This window comes from Eurosta solidaginis, chromosome 4, assembly GCF_040869045.1.
Source record: "Eurosta solidaginis isolate ZX-2024a chromosome 4, ASM4086904v1, whole genome shotgun sequence".
In the NCBI taxonomy this organism is placed as follows: domain Eukaryota; kingdom Metazoa; phylum Arthropoda; class Insecta; order Diptera; family Tephritidae; genus Eurosta; species Eurosta solidaginis.
The window spans coordinates 18511263-18531577 of NC_090322.1; the positions used below are offsets into that span (position 1 = coordinate 18511263).

Consider the following 20315-nt stretch of genomic DNA (forward strand, 5'->3'; position numbering starts at 1 on the left):
AATAACAATTTCAACATTATTTCACATTTGTATTTCCATGAATTTCTTTGCTCCGGTAGCTAATGTCACTTGCATTTCTTTGTTGTCGTTTTAAGTTTATGTTGTTATTTGCTATTTTATTATAACCTATTTGTTTTTTTTTTTTTTCATGCTTCTATTTTATATTTTAAGTTCAATCTAATTTTTATCGACATAGTTTATTTGTAGTACATATTTTGTTTTTATTTTCAATCATATGTTATTTAATTTTGTCACCAAATTGCTATTATAATTTAATAAATTATTATAAGTATTAATAAAAGTTTTGAATTAAAATTTTGTCTCCGTTGAATTTTAAAAGGTTTTAAGTTCTTTATTATTGTAATAAGAGTGCAGGCTGCTAGCAGGAATGCATGTGAGTTTTTTGTGAATCGGGCCTCCGTATCAGTGCACAGACCACCAGACCAAACTACGCCCTTCATTAAAAGTCCAGCATTATACTGGAATTGGGTCGGGGGCTTTTAATTCGTTTGGGAAGAAGTTCGCTTCCTTGCCGCCTTTGGACAACGTTGCTTTTATTTCGAATAGTGCAGTGCGTATCCAGGATTGCATATGGTAGCTTTTCCAATTAAAATAATTACAACAAAACAAAAAGCTTCAAGGAAAAATGTTTCATGTAATAGAGTTAAATGCATGGTTCAACTATATGGTTGGCTCATCTGTACAATAACAAAATATGTTTGTTCAAATTGTCAAAAATTGTGTATTAATGTTGGTGCGAATGGTATGGCATTGAAACATAAAACTTAGCAGTTTTTGTATGTGTAAGAAAATGTTGCCAATGTGTTTGTTTCATTTTGAGTTTACCATCTCCTTTTGACAATCCCATCGACCATGCAATGAAATAAATAAAGGCAGCTGATGAGATGAGCCAACCATATAATTGAACCATGGTTAAATGTAGAAAAAAAATTTGATGTTTAAGTTTTTTTACGAAAAACATAAAATCAAAAGTAAAAATTAAAAAGTGAGAGCGGTGAGAAATTAAAAAAATTTGTAAACGTCATTTCGGCTCTCACCGGTTTTACCTTGTTATATTTGTATCATGCTTCGGCAATGACCTAAGGGTATTCAGAGCTGTTTATTTCTTTTGCATTACTTTTCAGCTAACTACGATTCAACTAATTTAAACCAAAAAGTAAGTTAGCCTATTTCCATCTGTAATACATAACTGTTATAATAAAAATATTACCGATCTTCAGTACATCATATTCAGATGAAAGCCAACCTCAAGTGGCTTTTATTCTGGTTGCTGCGTGAAAACAGTTCGACAGACGTTACATTTTTTTTTTTTTTTTTTTGTTTTTTTTTTTTAGGAACTGCTAGAGACCAAAACAATATCTGAAATTTGGCTTCAGAAGATAAATTTTTTCTCATATTTCAAATTTTTTTCTGACTTAGATTATTTCGGTTTGAGTTTTTTTAATTCCACAGTGGTTGCCATTGCAATGCTGCATGACTTTACAACCGGTTATTAGCTAACTTTCAAAAGTCAACTAAAATTGAGTTATACTCTGGTATCCCGTAAGGTAGTCAACTATTAAAAAAAAAAAAAAAAAAAAAGCTATATTTAACTACTGATAATTTTTTGCTGTAGGTTATGGGCATGGTTCTAAGCCACACATCGTACCATACTTTTATTTAGTTATTTATAGACGTAGTTAACCTAAATTCAAAATTTTGATATTGATAGCTATGACATAATTCATTACCACTCTGTCATCCCTTTCTCATAGCAAGAGTTCTCAACGTTCATGCAAAAGCATACAAAATTAATAGTAAATCCGTTTTGTGTATCATTGAATGTGTTATTAGAATCGCTAAATTGTTCTTAATCGATTATCACGGCTGTCACAATGGACTTGATTTGGAGCAGCCGCATTCCAACCAACTGTCCAAATTACTGTTTTCGATAAATTAGTAGTACGAGCTTGGTGTAATCCTTATAATACTCCTTGTTTTTCTGTACTGTGTGGCATAAGGTTTATCTGGAAAATAACGTTAGATCAATTAAAATAAGGCTTACATAAGGAGATATAGATACCACTTTTGTATTATGAGCTTTTATATAAGGATATAACCCACTAAAAGTCAAGCTTACATAAGGCGTCATTATACGATTGAGTAAAAATATATAATTAGAATAAATATAGATTTCCATAAATCAAAATGATCCGGGTGACAAAGAAATTCTTTTAGCCATGTGAACCCGTTCACTTGAGTAAATTTTAAGATATCTTGTTGACATTTTATATGTGGATTCCTTGACACTCATCTCTCATAGCTATTTAAAATGAGCTACATCAGGCAATACCCACGCCCACTTTTTATGTATATACATTTTAGAAACCCTCAAAAACGTGATTATTCAGTAAATAATGCAGCTACAATAGCCAAATGTCATGTGAAAAATTAAATTTTTAAAATATTATTGGTCATACTCAAAAAAGGTTAAGTTACCATTACGAAACTTGGTACACTACTTCATTGTCTTACGGAATGAGTCTGGAAAAATTACCGAAGTTGGTAAAGGGCCACGTGCAGTTTTATATTGACGAGATTTAAAGGGGCCGTTAAAGGATATAACAGGCTACGTATCTGCAAAAAAACTTCTACAGTGTATTTATTCCATGAAAATTAAAAAAAATTAACGAAATTGGAAATGAAGGTGAAACCTCCCCTTTTTTCTAGAAGCACTTTCTAACAGTTCAAGTCACTTGACAAACTTCGGTACACATATTTTCCTCATAACTAGTGATGGAACTTGTAAAAAAAGTAACCATACCGGTACTCATTTAAAATACTCGGACAAAGTATCGACTCTAGTGCTCATACTCAGTAAAAGTTATCGAGTATACTCGATCCAAGTGAGTACTTCGGAAGAAACTTTTTTCTAAAACAAGATCGCATATTTCGAATTTAGGAGAAAACAAGTTAGGAAGTTTGAGGTTGGACAAAACCGGATATTATATACCCAGTTGTCTGCTCTTACATACATTTTAAGGACACGATTAAAGCGAAACGTCACGAACGAAATGATTTATAAGATACTAGTTATACATATTCGAATATCGTGTTCCGTAGAAGCTATACAAAATTTTCTATCATAAAAATGACTTATGTACTTGGCAAATTTCAATAAAATTGGTCGATTTGTGATCGAATTACGGCATTAAAAAAAAGTTATTTTAGCTAAAAAAAAGTTTTTCTAAACGGGGGGAGGATGGAGGCCGTAGAAGTCCACGAAAGTGGGGAAAGCTTCTGACCGCCATTCACCTAAGAATGGCTAGAGCGATTCTTTTGCATGCGGTCCAAGCAGCTCACTACTTCCAGTCGCTTGCGGTCAAGTATCCTCTGGGTGACAACCCGGCTAGACCACTCTGACTTAATCGGTTTAAGGGCTAGCTGGAGGATTTCTCATCTGCAACGTCTGTCCACCACGAGGTGCGGCTGCAAGCGGGCGTCTGTCTTGGAGCAAACGGCTCGCTACATAAACGTGCAAATAATAGTTTCACCTCCGCTGAGCGGGTTGTGCGCTGGGCTTGGGAGCCGCAACGTCAAACCACACTCCAATGAAAACCAAAAACAAGCCTCGGATAAAAATACAACCCCCCTTTATTGATGACGACCATGGCAAACGTTTGAAGGACAATGAATTGAGGGCATGCACCTGGAACATCCGCTCCCTGAATGGGATTGGTGAAGATGCCCGGCTGGTTGAAGTCCTCGTCAAAGCAAAATCTGACATTACCGCCATCCAAGAGGTGAAAAACGATGAGGTGAAAGACGCTTTTTATGAACAATTAGAACGCACATAGGAGCGTTGCCCCGTCATGATATGCTTGGCGACTTTAACTCCAAGGTGGGCAAAGAAGGAGTTTTTGGACCTACAGTCGGAAAGTTCAGCCTACACAATGAAACTTTTCCTAATGGATTGAGGCTGATTGACTTTGCCGGTGCTCGAAACATGGTCATATCCAGCACGAGGTTCATGCATAAAAAGATACATCAAGTTACATGGCTGTCCCCCGATCGAAATACTCGCAATCAGATCGAGCACGTTGTCATAGACGGACGGCATGCCTCCAGTGTTTTAGATGTGCGCACGATTCGAGGACCTAACATCAACTCGGACCATTATCTCGTCGCAGCTAAAACACGCAGAGCCGGGCGCGGCAAAAACCAAGGAACAAAAAACACAAGGAAAGGTAGACGTTGAAAGGCTGCAATCGCAACTCGACTCTCACATCTGCTCTCTGAGATCACAACTGAACCTGACGGAATGCAGGAGCATATCTCCAATGCACTTCTTACTGCCGCCGTGGATAAAATTGGTTACCAGCGCCCAACGAAAAACAACTGGTACGATGAAGAATGCCGCGTTGCAACCGAAAGGAAAGACGGTGCCTAAAGGGCTACGTTAAAAGCGATTGCAACAAGAGGAGTGTGTGAACGCTTTCGCGAGTCAAAAAGGGAAGCGAGACGCCTTTTCAGGAAGAAAAAAGCAGAGGACGAAAGGCGTGAGTGCGGGGAGCTTGAGCTGCTAGCCACCTGGAATAATGCCTGAAATTTTACCAATAAATTCGGCGACAGACGGAAGGTTTTAATACCGGGGCAAACTCCTGTAACAACGAAAACGGCGACCTTGTTACTGATGTCTAGATGATGTCTAAAGAGTACTTAGATTATGGAGGGAACACTTCTCTGCTCTCCTAAATGGTAGTGGTGCGGTAAGCACAGGTATGCCGAACCCGATCCCACAATCGATTATGATGGAATAAATGTCCCACCACCCGATTATGACGGAGTCAGAATAGCAATAACCAGATTGAAAAACAACAAGGCCGCGGGCGCTGATGGATTGCCTGCTGAGCTATTCAAATACGGCGGCGTGGAGTTGGTAAGGCGCATCCATCAGCTTCTTCGCAAAATATGGGCGGACGAGTGCATGCCCTACGATTGGAATGTAAGTGTCCTTTGCCCAGTCCACGAGAAAGGGGATACTGCAAACTGCACCAGCATCAGCCTTCTTAATACCGCATTTAAGGTCTTGTCAAGTGTATTGTGCGAAAGATTGAAGTCCACCGTGAATCGGCTGATTGTACCTTATCAGTGCGGCTTCAGACCTGCTAAATCTACCGTCGACCAGATTTTCAGAATGTGCCAAATCTTGGAAAAAAAAACCCACGAAAAAAGAATCGACACACATCACCTCTTCGTCGCCTTCGACAGCACGAAAAGGAGCTGCCTATATGCCGCTATGTCTGAATTTGGTTTTCCCGCAAAACTTATACGGCTGTGCAAAATTACGTTGAGCAACACCATCAGCTCAGTCAGAATTGGGAAGGACCTCTCCGAGCCGTTCAAAACTAAACGAGGTTTCAGACAGGGTTGACCCCCCATCGTGCGATTTCTTTAATTTGATGCTGCAGAAAATTGTACCAGCTGCAGAACTTAACCGCTCTGAAACAATATTCTATAAAAGGGTGTGTAGCATTAGCAAATACACCTCTCTGCCAATGCATTTATCGACGACACACATTCAAATTACATCAGCCCACATAAATTATGTTGAACCCAGCGGGAGATCAACATCATATACAAATCCCGACAGCAAAACCCATATCTGCTTACATTCGTCAACTCTATTTAACTGTCATATTGACCAACCCGCTAATCAGCATGACTGAACGTCTTTAACAGTTTGTCAATGTGCCTGCCAAATATTTATATGTACATAATAACAAATATCTATAACTAGTAAAAAAGTAATAATATGCTGACTTGGCATGCATGTATTAGGCATGTATATACTTTTTAGTTTGTAAGTATTAGTGGTGTAACTACGAATATGTAAAATAAGAAATCTATATATATAGGGGTCGGGTTCAAAATTGGTCGAAATGGGATGGAATACCCCATATATAGATTATTTGACAGCCACAATTATCTATTAGCTCCAAATGATTCTTATATATGGCGACATCTGTTGACTTGATTGAGTAAGTATTATTATAGATGGCGGTATGTTAAAAATATAACCTACAATTTAATAACATAACCACCACGTGTTGCTGAGGTGAAATCTATTCTTCTATATATGTAAAAAGAAGTGTACATTTTGATTGTAAGAACATTAGACTATTTTTGAAATTAAATTAAATAAATAAATAAATAAATCGAGAACGGATAGAAAGATTTCCATGAAATTTTTAGGAAAGATACAGGACGGAGAGATGATGGTTAGTTGATTTTGAAATCCCAAATTGGTTTAGCCATTCTTGGGTTATGATTTTTTTTTTAGAAAAAATTCAAAATTTGAAATCTATTTATGTAAAAGGAAGTGTACATTTTGATTGTCACTCCATAACTCGAGAACGGATAGAAAGATTGCCATGAAATTTTTAGGAAAGATACAGGAAGGAGAGATGATGGTTCGTTGATTTTGAGATGCCAAATCGGTTTAGCCATTCTTGAGTTATGATTTTTTTTAGAAAAAATTCAAAATTTGAAAATTTGGTATATAAATTTGCCTATATTGGTATTTACGATCCTTTTTTCCGGGAAATTAACCAGAGACGGACTGGGACTGGGATTAGAACTAGGACCGGGACTGAGACTCGGAGTGGGACTGGGACTGGAACCAAATACATACCACCCTCTGGGACAGGCAATAAGGGATGAAGAAGAATGAGAAGAAGGTGAGAGAAGAGAAAAGAGAGAAGTAGAAGGATACTGAGAAAGAAATAGAATGAGACGAATATGGAGATAGATGAAGCGAAAAAGACGGAAGGAGGAGTGAATAAAAGGATCAGGAAAAAGAGAAGAGGGGTTGGGGTGGCAGAGTTAGACGGAAAAAGTTTATTAAAAAATACAGATAGGCCAAATTTAGGGCAGAACAACGTCTGCCAGGTCTGCTAGTTTTGTATAAAAGGAAATGCATTTCTTCAATAAAATCAATTCTGTTTAAACGTTAAACATCGGCGTTTAATTTATCCTTAGTTATACATCTTTCAGGTGCAATTACTGACATATGGTGATGACATTGATATCATTGGCCTAAACACCCGCGCCGTTAGTTCTGCTTACTCCAAACTGGAAAAAGAAGCGGTAAAGATGGGTTTAATGGTGAATGAGGACAAAACGAAGTACCTGTTGTCATCGAGGAAAGAGTCAGCGCATATGCGCATTGGCAACCACGCAACTGTTGGCAGCCATAATTTCAAAATAGTAAAAGACTTCGTTTATTTGGGAACCAGCATCACTAGCAACAACATCAACTCTGAAATCCAGCGAAGAATCACCCTTGCCAATAAATGCTACTTTGGGCTAGGTAGGCAATTGAAAAGTAAAGTCCTCTCTCGGCAAACGAAAATCATACTTATCACTTATCGTACCCGTCCTGCTATAAGGTGCAGAATCATGGACCATGACAAGATCAGATGAAACGGCTCTTGGAGTGTTCGAGAGAAAAGTTCTTCGAAAGATTTATGGACCTCTACAAGTTGGCGATGGCGAGTACCGAAGAAGATTTAACGATGAACTGTACGAGCTATACGGAGACATCAACATAGTCCAGCAAATTAAAACGCAGCGACTGCGCTGGCTGGGCCATGTTATGGAATGAAAGATGAATCTCCGGCCAAGAAAGTTTTTCTAACGGAACCCGCCTATGGAAGCAGATGTATAGGGCGGCACCACTCCGATGGAAGCACCAGGTGGAAAACGATTTAAGACTCCCTTGGTGTGACTAATTGGTGCCGGTTGGCAGAGTGGAGCGACTGGCGCGCTTTGTTGGACGGCCATAAACGTATTAACGGTCATATGGGGACACATTGCAAGCAGGGCATACATTTTGTATGTCGGGGTTGATTCTGGCTAGGTAAGAGTTTAAACTGTTACAGTATCGAGATCGAAGTTGAGTTAGAGTGACTCGCGTTTCGCTAGGGAGTGTGCTTTCCTCTTCTGCAAGTATAGGGTATTGTTCTTTGAGTACTGGATTCACCGGGCAATTCCTGACATAGACGTCTGACGCCTGTTTATGGAGTTCACTGAGGACATGCTTATGTTTTTTAGCTTCATACGGCTGTATTCTCATGTGCCGTATTTCCTCATAGTGACTACGTGGATGACTCCTTAAACCACTGGGCGGTGTTGGCTCATCAATTAGATGTCTGTTGGGATGCCCATAGAACCGACTGCCTTGGGAAGCGTATATAACCGACTGCCTTGGGAAGCGACATAGAACCGACTGCCTTGGGAAGTAAACGTGGTCACCCTGGTGGTGCTTTCGCAAGCATTCGGAGTGTATTTCTGCCACGAAACGCTTCTCGGTAAAAGTTCATCTGAATTGTAGATGCCGTTCGGAGTCGGCATAAAATATGAAGGTTTCGTCCCCCAATTTGTAAGTAAATTAAAAATAGCACGACGCTAATTGGAAGAGAAGCTCGGCATTTATCTCCCCTGACGTAAAACGACTCAGGTATTTTTTTTTGGCACTAAACGTTTTGTGGAGGGAATAACTAAATAGAAGGGTATCAGCACGATTTTCATTTTTTTAAACTTTCGTACTTCGCACTACCATATCTCTACTGGTAGTGTTACTACGTATCATGTATATATTGCAAATTTTGTTAAGATTAAAACTGTAAGCACCTTTTAAGCTATTGCATAGATTTTATGGCGGGCTTGGCGACTAAATCAAAAAAAAACCGTAACGGATATTTGTCAAAAAAGATCCGAAAAGGCTCGAAAAGGTTCGTAAAGGTTCGGTGTTACCAACAGGCCAAATACATAAAATTGGATCTCTATCATAAACAGCGGTGGGTACCACTACATTTACACGGTTACCAAATTGAGAATGTGTAAGTAAACACGAACGCGTAGCGAGCACGAAAGCAAAATCAATTATTTATTTAGTCACTTCCTCGCCATACGACCAACGAAATCAAACTAAAAGAGCTGTCGTTGATTTTCAAGAAGTAGCCATTGTGCTATCGCTTATCGTATACATATATGGTCGCTTACAAGCCAACCTAATAAAACCGCACTGCGTTTTTTTAGCGCACGCAAACAACCAGCGTTTTTTGCCCCAACCCAAATAAGCATGCGTTGCGACAATGTAAAGCATGTGTGCAAACGTCAAATCTAAATGTCACGCAGAACAAAAATTGGAAATCGAGTTAGGTTTTCACGCAGCAAATTCAATTTGAGTTGCTCTCATACAAGTTGTATGTGCATGAGACATTTTTGACAGAAAATGACTTGCGTGCGTTTATATTAGGTTGGCTTGTTAGCAGGTGCTAAGCTCACGCCCACCCCGGATCATAAAGTTAAAGTTAAAGTGAATGTTAAAATTAAAGCGAAAGTTAAAGTTAAAAATAAAGTTACAGTTAAAAATAAAGTTAAAGTTAAAGTGAAAGTTAAAGTTAAAGTTAAGGTTAAAATTAAAGTTAAAGTTGAAGTTAAAAATAAAGTTAAAGTTAAAGTGAAAGTTAAAGTTATATTTTTTTTTATTATATTATATTTAAGGTCAAAGTTAAAGTTAAAGTTAAAGTTAAGGTTAAAGTTAAAGTTAAAGCTAAAGTTAAAGTTAAGGTTAAAGTTAAAGGTAAAGTTAAAGTTAAAGTAAAAGTTAAAGTAAAAGTTAAAGTTAAAGTTAAAGTAAGAGTAAAAGTTAAAGTTAAAGTTAAAGTTCAAGGTAAAGGTAAAGTTAAAGTTAAAGTTAAAGATAAAGTTAAAGTTAAAGATAAAGTTAAAGTTAAAGTGAATGTTAAAGTTAAAGCGAAAGTTAAAGTTAAAGTTAAAAATAAAGTTAAAGTTAAAGTTAAATTTAAGGTCAAAGTTAAAGTCAAAGTTAAAGTTAAAGTTAAGGTTAAAGTTAAAGCTAAAGTTAAAGTTAACGTTAAAGTTAAAGTTAAAGTTAAAACTTAAGTTAAAATTAAAGGTAAAGTTAAAGTTAAAGTAAAAGTTAAAGTAAAAGTTAAAGTAAAAGTTAAAGTTAAAGCTAAAGTTAAAGTTAAAGTTAAAGTTAAAGTGAATGTTAAAGTTAAAGCGAAAGTTAAAGTTAAAGTTAAAAATAAAATTAAAGTTAAAATGAAAATTAAAGTTAAAGTTAAAGTCAAAGTCAAAGTCAAAGTCAAAGTTAAAGTTAAAGTTAAGGTTAAAGTTAAAGTTAAGGTTTTAGTTAAAGTTAAATTTAAAGTTAAAGTTAAAGTTAAAGTTAAAGTTAAAGTTACAGTTAAAGTTAAAGTTAAAATTAAAGTTAAAGTTAGAGTTAGAGTTAAAGTTAAAGGTAAAGTTAAGTTGAAGTTAAAGTTAAAGTGAATGTTAAAGTTAAAAATAAAGTTAAAGTTAAAGTGAATGTTAAAGTTAAAAATAAAGTTAAAGTGAAAGTTAAATATTAACTTCTCATTTATTCAATAAAAGTAAAAAATTTGTTTTCTTATCGGTCACCACGCTTAAAAAGGTTAACTTGAATTAATATCAAGGACAAAACTTGAATTAATATCAAAGAAAACGAAATGTTGCATAAATATTATAATTGCATAAGTTGATAATATGCAATAGCGTTACCGCGGCAGTCCCCGAGTGCCACACGTCCTTTTTTAAGTAGTCGGGGTCGTTACCAGCAGCATAATGTCCAAGTTGAGATTTCTAGTGTGAAGGTCTCTAGGGTCGGGTTATCTCGTGAGGGGTTTCAAATCGTAGCACGTTCGACGACGACGACTTTGTGAATTGCCTAAATGTGTTTTTTGTTTTCCAAATTCGTTTAACTATTTTGGGACTCAAAACTTAAAAAATAAATCCAGTGCTTCTTCTTTATAATTTTTCCAATATAAAAAAATCATCCGTCAAATAAACTGCAAGTGGATGCAGTGTAGGTTAAAATTAAGATTAAATAAGTCTCAACATTTAAAGCTTAACATGGAGACGTAGAAAAAATGATATGGCACATTTGATTGGGTTTTACCTAAATTTTGTCAGTATAAAGAGTTACCAACTTCAAATAAAAATACCAATAGGACAATAATTATTTTTGGAATTTTATAGTTAAGCGCGGTACCCAGATCATAATGCACGAAAACCTCATCTTTAACGAAATTTTGTGAAGAAAATGGTAAATAAAAAAGCAAAATTGATATTTTTAAATAAATATACTTCAAGCCATGCTGATCTTATTATCTGGGTCCGTATCGTGTAATACGATCACGTATCGAAAAACGCTTTCACTCAAACAATAAATATGATTTTTCAAGCTATTCGTAAAAATTGGAATGAATTGTAATTAGTACACGTAGCCACTATTTAACATATTTCGGTTATCCGATTCGCCATTTAAGATATGTTGCGCTGTAAAAAAATTGTTTTCGATCACGGATCGTATAACAGAATACCAGCCCTGAATTCCGCGCTATACGGAGTAATTAACCTTAATAGAAGAGCACAGTCTACGGAGTTTATGAATGCCATTTTACCTATTTGCTTTCAATTTAGCCTCTTCTTCCCTTAAAGCTGCCACATTTCGCTCACGCTTCTCTGGATCTTCGTCTTTATGCGTAGTTGAGTGTAACCGTAACTCCGAAGCCAAACTAAAAGCTAAGGGACAAGATTCACATCTGTGAATATTATCACCCAGATGTACACGTAAATGCTTATTCAGGTTGTGTTTTGTCGTCAAGCACCGGTCGCAGTATTTGCATTTATATGGTTTTTCACCGGTATGAGTACGCAAATGCTCCCTTACGGCCGCAGGTGTTGCAAATCTATTTAATACAAGCAGAGAGCAAAGCTAGAATAAATTTAGATAAATATATTAGGACGAGGATTTTTATGATAACTTACCGCATTTCACAAAAATCACATTTATGTGGCTTTTCGTCGCTATGAATTCGTTTATGTTGTCTTAAGTCCCATTTTGTTTTAAAACGTTTCCCACAAATATTGCACGGGTATTGGTAGTTCTTGCCACGTATGTGTTTGTATGTGAAAAAAAAAAACTACAGGTAATCAAGACAATAAAAAAAACGAGTTTATTTTTTGATATTAAAAGGAAGCGAGGATTTGAAACTAAACTAAACTAACTATCTGTTTTTTGGCTACTAAAAAGTCGAGTATGTTTAAATTTAAGCACGGTCTTAGTATTTTTAGGACCACTTATTTTCTTATTTATTTATTTATTTAATTTAATTTCAAAAATAGTCTAATGTTCTTACAGACTACTTGAGTTTGTACTTAAAAATACAGACCTTAGCAATACAATCAAAAAATTATTACACTCAACATAGATTTGAAGGTGGTCTTTGGCAAAGAAAAGTCAATGGCCAAAGAATTTGAGATAGTATTGAACTCCCTCAGTGCTCTAAAAACGGGAGCGTTAGAGGCATAGAGGGTCCGGGCGCAATCAATATAAAACATATCCCAATTTCGAAGTGATCTAGGGGGTATATGGAGACAAATACTCTCTACCCAAACCATAAAAAGACTTTTTGGACTCGCTCGAGCCTTTTTATATGGCAGTCATGATAAGGCCTCCAGATAAAGCAAGCATATTCCAACTTAGAGCGTACGAGAGACGTAAACAGCAACTTAAGATTATAAGGATCTGTTAAGTCAGAGCTAAATCGCCGAACTTTGCTATTGATGATCTGTGGAATGACGACGGGGATATGTTGAATGGGATAACGTCTTGTTTCGACTTCTCCTCATTAGTTCTAGATATTGATGATATTATCTTAAGTATTCAGACGATCAAGAGCTCCAAGCAATGTGATTATCAAGAATTTTCATCTTTTTTCCTGAAGCAATGTGTAGCTTCCGTTGCACAGCCCTTGTTGCATATATTTAATTTATCATTAAAGTCTGGTATCTTTTTGGATGAATGGAAAACTACTTTTATTCAACCTATTCATAAAAGTGGTAGTAAAATTGACGTTACAAACTATCGGCCAATATCGAAGATCCCCGTGATTTCAAAACTTTTTGAGAAAACGGTGATGTTTAAATTATCGTCCGCAGTTAAGCGTTATATTTGCCCATGTCAGCATGGCTTCGTTCCGGGGCGTTCAACAGTAACTAATCTGGTCGTTTTTTCGAATTACTGCATCTCGTCTTTTACTCATGGTTGTCAAGTTGACTACATATATACGGACATATCCAAAGCTTTTGACAGAGTTTCGCACAAAGCTCTCGTGGCTAAATTGCGAAAAATGGGTTTCCACTCAACATTTTTACAATGGATTTATTCATACTTATCCAATAGGATAAATTTTGTTGTTATTGACAACGTAAAGTCATCTCCTTACGTAGCAACCTTAGGTGTGCCCCAAGGTAGTATCCTTGGCCCACTTTTCTTTATTCTCTTTATCAATGATGTAAGTGCTTGTTTCAAGCAATGCAATTATCTTCTTTACGCTGATGATTTGAAAATTTTTTTCGGAATCAAGAATGAGTCTGATACTCTCATACTACAATCTGAGTTAAATAATTTTAATGAGTGGTGCTGTAAAAATAAGCTTGCGCTGAATGCCAACAAATGTTATCACATAACTTATTCCAAATTATGTAATAAATTGATTTCGTCTTACTATGTCTCTAATAAGCCGTTACTTAGGGTGAATAAAATTCGGGATTTAGGTGTTGTATTTGATTCGTCTTTTACATTCACCGAGCACTTAAATTTTATTATCCCCAAAGCATATTCCTTACTGGCATTTATTAAAAGAAATGGATCCGAGTTTAAGGATCCACGTGAAAGCACTTACCAATATTTAAAGGCAGATTATTATTACGGCACCAATCAGCAACGTTGTTCAAATCAGACTGAATATTTTTTGAATCAGAAGGAGTAGAAACAGTTGTAAACACCTTCAGATCATCAGCGTACAGCAAAAAATGGGAATGCTGAAAGTAGGCTGAAATGTCATTAATAAAAATTACAAAAAGCAGTGGCCCCAAAATGCTGCCTTGCAGGACTCCTGAGGATGCAATAAAAGGCTTGGCGTGAGTATTGTCAACAACAACTACACATTTGCGTGAGTGAAGGTAGGACTTAATCCAAGACAAAAATATAGAGTGAAAGCCCAATCTGGCTAGTTTGGAAATCAAGATTTGATGACTGACTATCAAACGCTTTGGAGAAATCCGTATAAACCGTGTCGACTTGAAGACGGTTGTTGAAGGCTGCAAGGCAAAATTCAGAAAAAATTGCTAATTTTGTAACCGTGGATCTACCAGGCATGAAGCCATGTTGACTATCACTAATTAATTGCTTGACAGCAAAACTAATTTTTTGTTTTACAAAATACTCAAAAAGTTTAGAGATAGTAGATAATTTCGCAATTGGTCTATAGTTGGCAACGTTAAAAAGAGGGGATATGAAGGTTATCTCCACCACACTCGAGAGATTTGTTGAATATTAAAACAAGCGGGGTGGCTAGAATCAGACAATTTTTAAAGAGATAAGACGATAAGCCGTCAATATCTGTCTGGGAAGACGACTTGAGGTTCCGGATTCCATCAACAATGTCATCTAGAAAAAAAATAAAGAAAAACCGGCCGAATGTCTAAAAAACCTATCGAAATACAAACTGGCTCGTTTTTTTTTTAATGAACTAGATTGTATTTTTCTTGTATTTCGTTATATCTATATGACACTACTTTATTTTCGTGTATTTTTTCTTGTATTTTATCTTAAATTTTTTGTCGCACTCCCTCCTAATACGGCTTCAGTACTGGTGTAACTGTGTAACCTATAGTTGAAAAAACTAACGAAATACAAGGAAAATACAATCTAGTTCATTAAAAACAAACGAGCCAGTTTGTATTTCGATAGGTTTTTTTGACATTCGGCGGTTTTTTCTTTATTTTTTTCTGACACATGAAAATTTTGTTTTCAGTTTGAAAATTTGGTGCATAAAAACACAATTAAAATCAACTTTCTTGTGAAAAAAGTGAACCATTAGAGACCGAAGTAATTTTCGTGTGTTATTAGCATTGTTTTTATTGTTAAAAGTGTTAATGTAAAAATAAAATGTAAAACATAAACAAATACATGTCAAGCTCACTAATTTTGGGGAAATAGCGGTCTCACTTTTTCATGTTACAAATTGTTTTTGTGTTTTGAAGTTCCGATAAAGTTTCGTCAGTTTTTTTAGCTTGGAATCCAAGCAAAAATAAAGTAGTGCCATATATGCTTTAGCTTTTTGAAATATAGTTTACACACTTGTACCCATTGTTTACTATATAGTTTGGCAGCTTAAGTAGAGGTTATGTTGCGAATAGAGTGGAAGGCAGTGGACTAGGCAGTCGAATGTCATATAATGAAGGAATGGTGTTCGGAGATTTTTCAAAGTTAAAAAAAAAAATGATAAAAGCTTTAATATAAATAAAAATATTGTTTTAATAACAACAAAAATGCCATATATATTCTGTATACATAAATTTGTAAGTATTATCTCACTTGAAAATTTGAATTAAATAATCTAAAGTTTTGTTTTGAAACTGAGTCGAGAACTGTGCGTGTGAATGTGCGAATTTTCACCGATCAGCTGTTAGTTGCGCTACTTGGTAAAATTTACAATGCTTGTACCAGTACTGAAATCTTATTAGGAGCGATAAAAATCGTAAGAGAAAATACAGAAAAAATAAAAAGAAAATAAAATAATGTCATATAGGTATAAACTTGAAATGAATGCACACTTTTCTTTCATTCATAAATAAATACTTTTGCCCAAGGTTATTTTTTTGTATACTTTCATAGCTTACAGATATGTTAAATCAATTTAGGAGTTGGGTGCAAAAAAGAGGTAGAGAGGGTCAATGGAAATAAAAGTCCCACCTTCTAATTATTGAAGTAGTTTATTATAAAACACTTTCTTGGTTTTCTTTTTAGGTATATCTCGCGGATAACTTACTTATATAAAACACAGGGCTCTTGATTATATAAAGTATTTCAAAAACATGAAGATGTTGTAACGAATTTTGGGAAATTTGTATTGTTTTGGACCTTCTCCTATCGTTCGAATCTCTGAACTGTCGAATAAATAACTCCAATATTCAGTATAGCAAAATGGTCTTTATTTATACTACTTTGGGAGAAGTACTTCACAACTACAATAATACTTCACTAATGGCGTGTTAATTCAAACTGATTATTATTCCTCAGCTTGTGCTGCTTTTATACTATCTGTTGCCTCGTCTCCTATAAAAAAAATAAATGTAAGGCGCGATAACCTCCGAAGAGATCTAAGGCCGAGCTTCTCTTCCAATTTGCGTCGTGCTTCTCTTGATTTACCTACAAATTGGCCGGACGGGACCTACATGTTTTATGCCGACTCCGAACGGCATCTGCAAGGCAGATGAGTTTTCACTGAGAGCTTTTCATGGCAGAAATACATCCTGAGCGCTTGCCAAACACTGCCGAGGGGCGACCCCGCTTAGAAAAATTTTCTTCTAATTGAAAAACCTTATTTCTAAAATTTTGATGTTGCTTTGCCCGGGGTGTGGACCCAGGGCATACGGTGTGGTAGGCAGAGCACGCTACCATCACACCACGGTGGCCGCCAATATTTGTCCTATGGTCTAAACTTTTCACGAACATGCCTTTTGGAACAGTTGTATCTCATACTTGGTAATTTAGCTATATGCAAGTGTATGTGTGAGTAACAAATTCTGCTCTTAGCTGATGATGACGTGATGTGTATGTGAAATAATCTCCTTGCTTCAAGCTGCTGGTCATGTGTATGTGTGGCTGCTTCATTCAATGTGTACATGTACATAAGTGTGTCTCCGCTATGGCAGGCACCTTGTCGCGGTGCGGGGGCTTATGCCGCTTCAGCGAAGTAGTGAACATACAAAAAGAGAGGCTCCGGCATCCTCCACCCGTATAGTTCGAGCCTCGTGGAGCGGTAACTAAGAACTGGTGTTTTTGCCTTAACAATTATAAGTTTGCGACTGTTTTCCCATGTTAGGGACGGAACTTCTTGTCCGACGGGCGGCACCTGGCACACATAGCCTTAACGGCACGTGTGCGTATTTTCTCCATGTCAGGGGCGGCACACAACGACGTCTGTTTTCCCCAGTTTAGGGGCGGTCGAGTCCGAGTCTTTTAGAAGGAGTGGTAGACTTGAAAGAAACTCAAAGGGTGATGACGAATTCAGTTCGTCGATTATGAGCGGCAAAGGAGGAAGTAAAGTTACGGTGCAGGGGGTCGGATCCCGGTAGATGGTGGGCGAGAAGGCCATCTGGCGTCGAGATCCAGCGACTTCTCAGGCTGTGGAGCGGAACCCCAGGCTATACAGTCTAAGAATGCTAATGGGAGAACAAGGGCTCTGTCCCTGTCCGAGCACGCTCTGTGGAGCAGTCAGCGCCACCGAGGATGAGCCATCATCACTGAAGAGCAACGAAGATGAAATAGACTCAGAGGCTGCGAGCATTCTGCTTAATGCCCAAGCCCAGATGTCAGAAACTGTGAAGGACAAAGGTTCAGAGTCAGGGAAGGCAAAAAGGGAGCAGAAAGCCCTGAAGGGCCATAAAAACTTTTCCTACTACCTTCGGAAGCTGCAGAAGAAGGATCCTGCCACTCTCACTGTGAGAGAAACGGCTCTTATTAGGTAGTAGCAAGGCTCAATGCAACTAACGCTGCTAAAACTGACGGCCAGAAAGCGCCAGATGATCAGGGCAAGGACGCTAACCAAGAGTCCTCGTCCGGATCGATGGCGCACAAGGCCGACAAAAGAATAAGATCCGATGAGCGACCAGAGAAGGAGTCGAAAAGCGTAGATCTCACGCTACCTTCTACTGCGCCTTAGGTCTACAAGTAGCCATCATCGACACAATCAACCCTGACGGGAAGATAACGCCGGAAAGGTGGTTGCTTGTAGAGGGCAAACTAATGGCAAGAATGCTCGAAGCTGAGAGCGAGGAGATATCCTCCGACGGGGCGGGTTGGCAGAAGGGCGTCAAGGTCGTCGGCTGCTACAACAAGAAATCTCTGGATTTCGTAACAAAGGCAGTTCGCGCCTAAGTCGCTCTTTGGCCGGGATCACAGTTGGAGGTGAGCTCCGCTCCAGTTTACCGCTTCGTCCGGTGGTCTCAGTGTGGATGCCACCTCCAGTAATGGCAACGGAGTATAAGTTACGTCCAAAAGCAGTGGACGGACTCCAGCGCTGAAACCATTAAATTGCTTATTGATACACACTTCCCAGCAAGCGCGGGCGTGTCTTCAAATATTGTTAGCGGAGGGTCACCTAATAATCAGCTAATAAGCGAAATCACAGATGATAAAAGGATTGATTGGGCTTTACAGACCTTCAAGCCCTATAAATCGCCTGGCCGGATGGAATTTTTCCGGCTCAGCTGCAGTATACTGCCGAACTTATAAGACCCTGGATAAAAGGGATGTTTATAGGTTGTCTAAGGCTCAAGGAATAATACACACTGGTGCCATTTCTAGATATAGCGGGTGCCTTCAACAACGTTCTCCCGGAGGCCATCACCTCGGCGCTGACCGATCTGGGGGTTGACGCGTGCCTGGTGGAGTTTATATGCAATCTGCTTACGCGTAGGCAGATTAAAACTGAGCTAGGTGCATGCGTGATCCGCAGACCGATCGGCAGAGGCACTCCGCAGGGCGGCGTTCTCTCTCCGCTACTTTGGGTGGTTACCGTCAACCAACTACTACGCCTCATGGAGGCCGAAGGTCACCAAGTGATCGCGTATGCAGATGGCATCTGCGTCACCATGCGGGGGAAATTTCCGCAAACTTTTTGCAACCTAATGGAAGGGGCACTATCCAAAATTTCGCACTGGGCCACGGCCACAGGATTGGAAGTCAACCCGGATAAAACCGAGCTTGTCCTCTTAACGAGGAGGTACAAAGTACCAAATCTAACACCGCCAAGAATTGGGGGTACGTTTTTAGCGTTTAGCGATCAAGTTAAGTATTTGGGAGTCATTCTGGATAGGAAGCTATTATGGAGTGACCATATAGTGGAGCGATCCAAGAAGGCAGAAGCAGTGCTGTTCACCTGCAAGAGGGCAATTGGCACCTCCTGGGGATTCTCCCCTAAGGTGGCGTACTGGATTTACACAGCCATTGTGCGCCCGATTCATCTTTATGGTACCTTGGTCTGGTGGCCTGCATTAGCTAAAAGTACCTATCTTAAAATGCTTCAAAAGGTGCAACGGAGTTCGGAGCTCTGCATTACCGGGGCTCTCGGCCCCACTCCGTCTGAAGCACTCAACACAATGCTATACCTTCCACCTCTTGACCTGGTGGCGAAGGAAATAGCGGTCATCGCCGCTCTACGAATAAGGGAAACATGTCTCTGGTCAAATGGATCTAATGGACACGCAACAATCCTGGGCACGAATGCCCCAGTCCCAATACCGGTACGCACTGACTACTGCACGCCAAAGAACGTCTTGGTTAAAAACTATAGTATATATATACCATCGCGACAAGCGTGGAATACCAGACAACATACGGTACCGGGTGCCATCAACATATTCACGGATGGTTCTAAGCTTGACAGGAAGGTGGGAGCAGGCCTATTTTTGCCGGATCTGGGTCTAGAGGTCTCTTTTCGCCGCCCAGATCACTGTAGTGTTTACCAAGCGGAAATGCTGGCAATACACAGGGCTGTGAATCATCTCGGGTCTATGCCAAAGGATGGTAAACGGGTGTTTATTTTCTCAGACAGTCAGGCCACATTAAAGGCCCTGGGCTCATTCGTCGCCAACGCAAAGTCGGTCACTGAATGCCGCAGATCTCTTAACGAGTTGGCTCAGCACTTCAGTATCAGCCTTATATGGGTACCTGGGCACAGGTAACTGCAGAGCAGACGAGCTGGCCAGAAGAGGCACCACCGACCATATCCTTCCGGGAAATGATTCGGTAGGTATACCTATGGCCAGCTTCGTGTGAACACAAGCACTATAAGAATTGCAAATTGACTATGGTCAGCTATATCATCGTGTGAGACATCCAGGCTAACCTGGGCCTCATATGACATGGGGCGCACAAGAGCGCTTCTGATTTTAAACAAATCAGTTCTATCGTCCCTGATAAGGGTTCTAACACGGCATTGTTTAATAGGCACGCATGGTGCTAGAATGGGGGTAACGACCTTCGACTATTGTCGCAGCTACAGATGTACAGAAGAGGAGGAGAGTGTCCAGCACCTTCTCTGTAATGGTCTAGCGCTTAGTAGGCGTATGTTGGCCATCCTTGGTAAACCTTTTCTACATGACCTTGCTGAGGTCTCTAGCTATGA

At 38.5% G+C, this 20315-nt stretch overlaps 1 protein-coding gene across 1 annotated transcript in view; it reads right to left on the reverse strand.

Annotated features, from left to right (window-relative positions):
- Nucleotides 1-1587: 1587 nt before the first annotated feature.
- The window catches only part of LOC137248416 (zinc finger protein 227-like), a 33555-nt gene continuing 14827 nt past the window's right edge, over nt 1588-20315 (reverse strand). The window contains exons 5-9 of the mRNA XM_067779355.1: nt 13803-13952; nt 12124-12140; nt 11884-12038; nt 11517-11804; nt 1588-2027 (exon numbers count right to left, since the gene is read on the reverse strand). Coding sequence (XP_067635456.1) covers nt 2024-2027; nt 11517-11804; nt 11884-12038; nt 12124-12140; nt 13803-13952 — 614 coding nt within the window. The 3' untranslated portion in view covers nt 1588-2023. The remainder of the gene's footprint in view (nt 2028-11516; nt 11805-11883; nt 12039-12123; nt 12141-13802; nt 13953-20315) is intronic.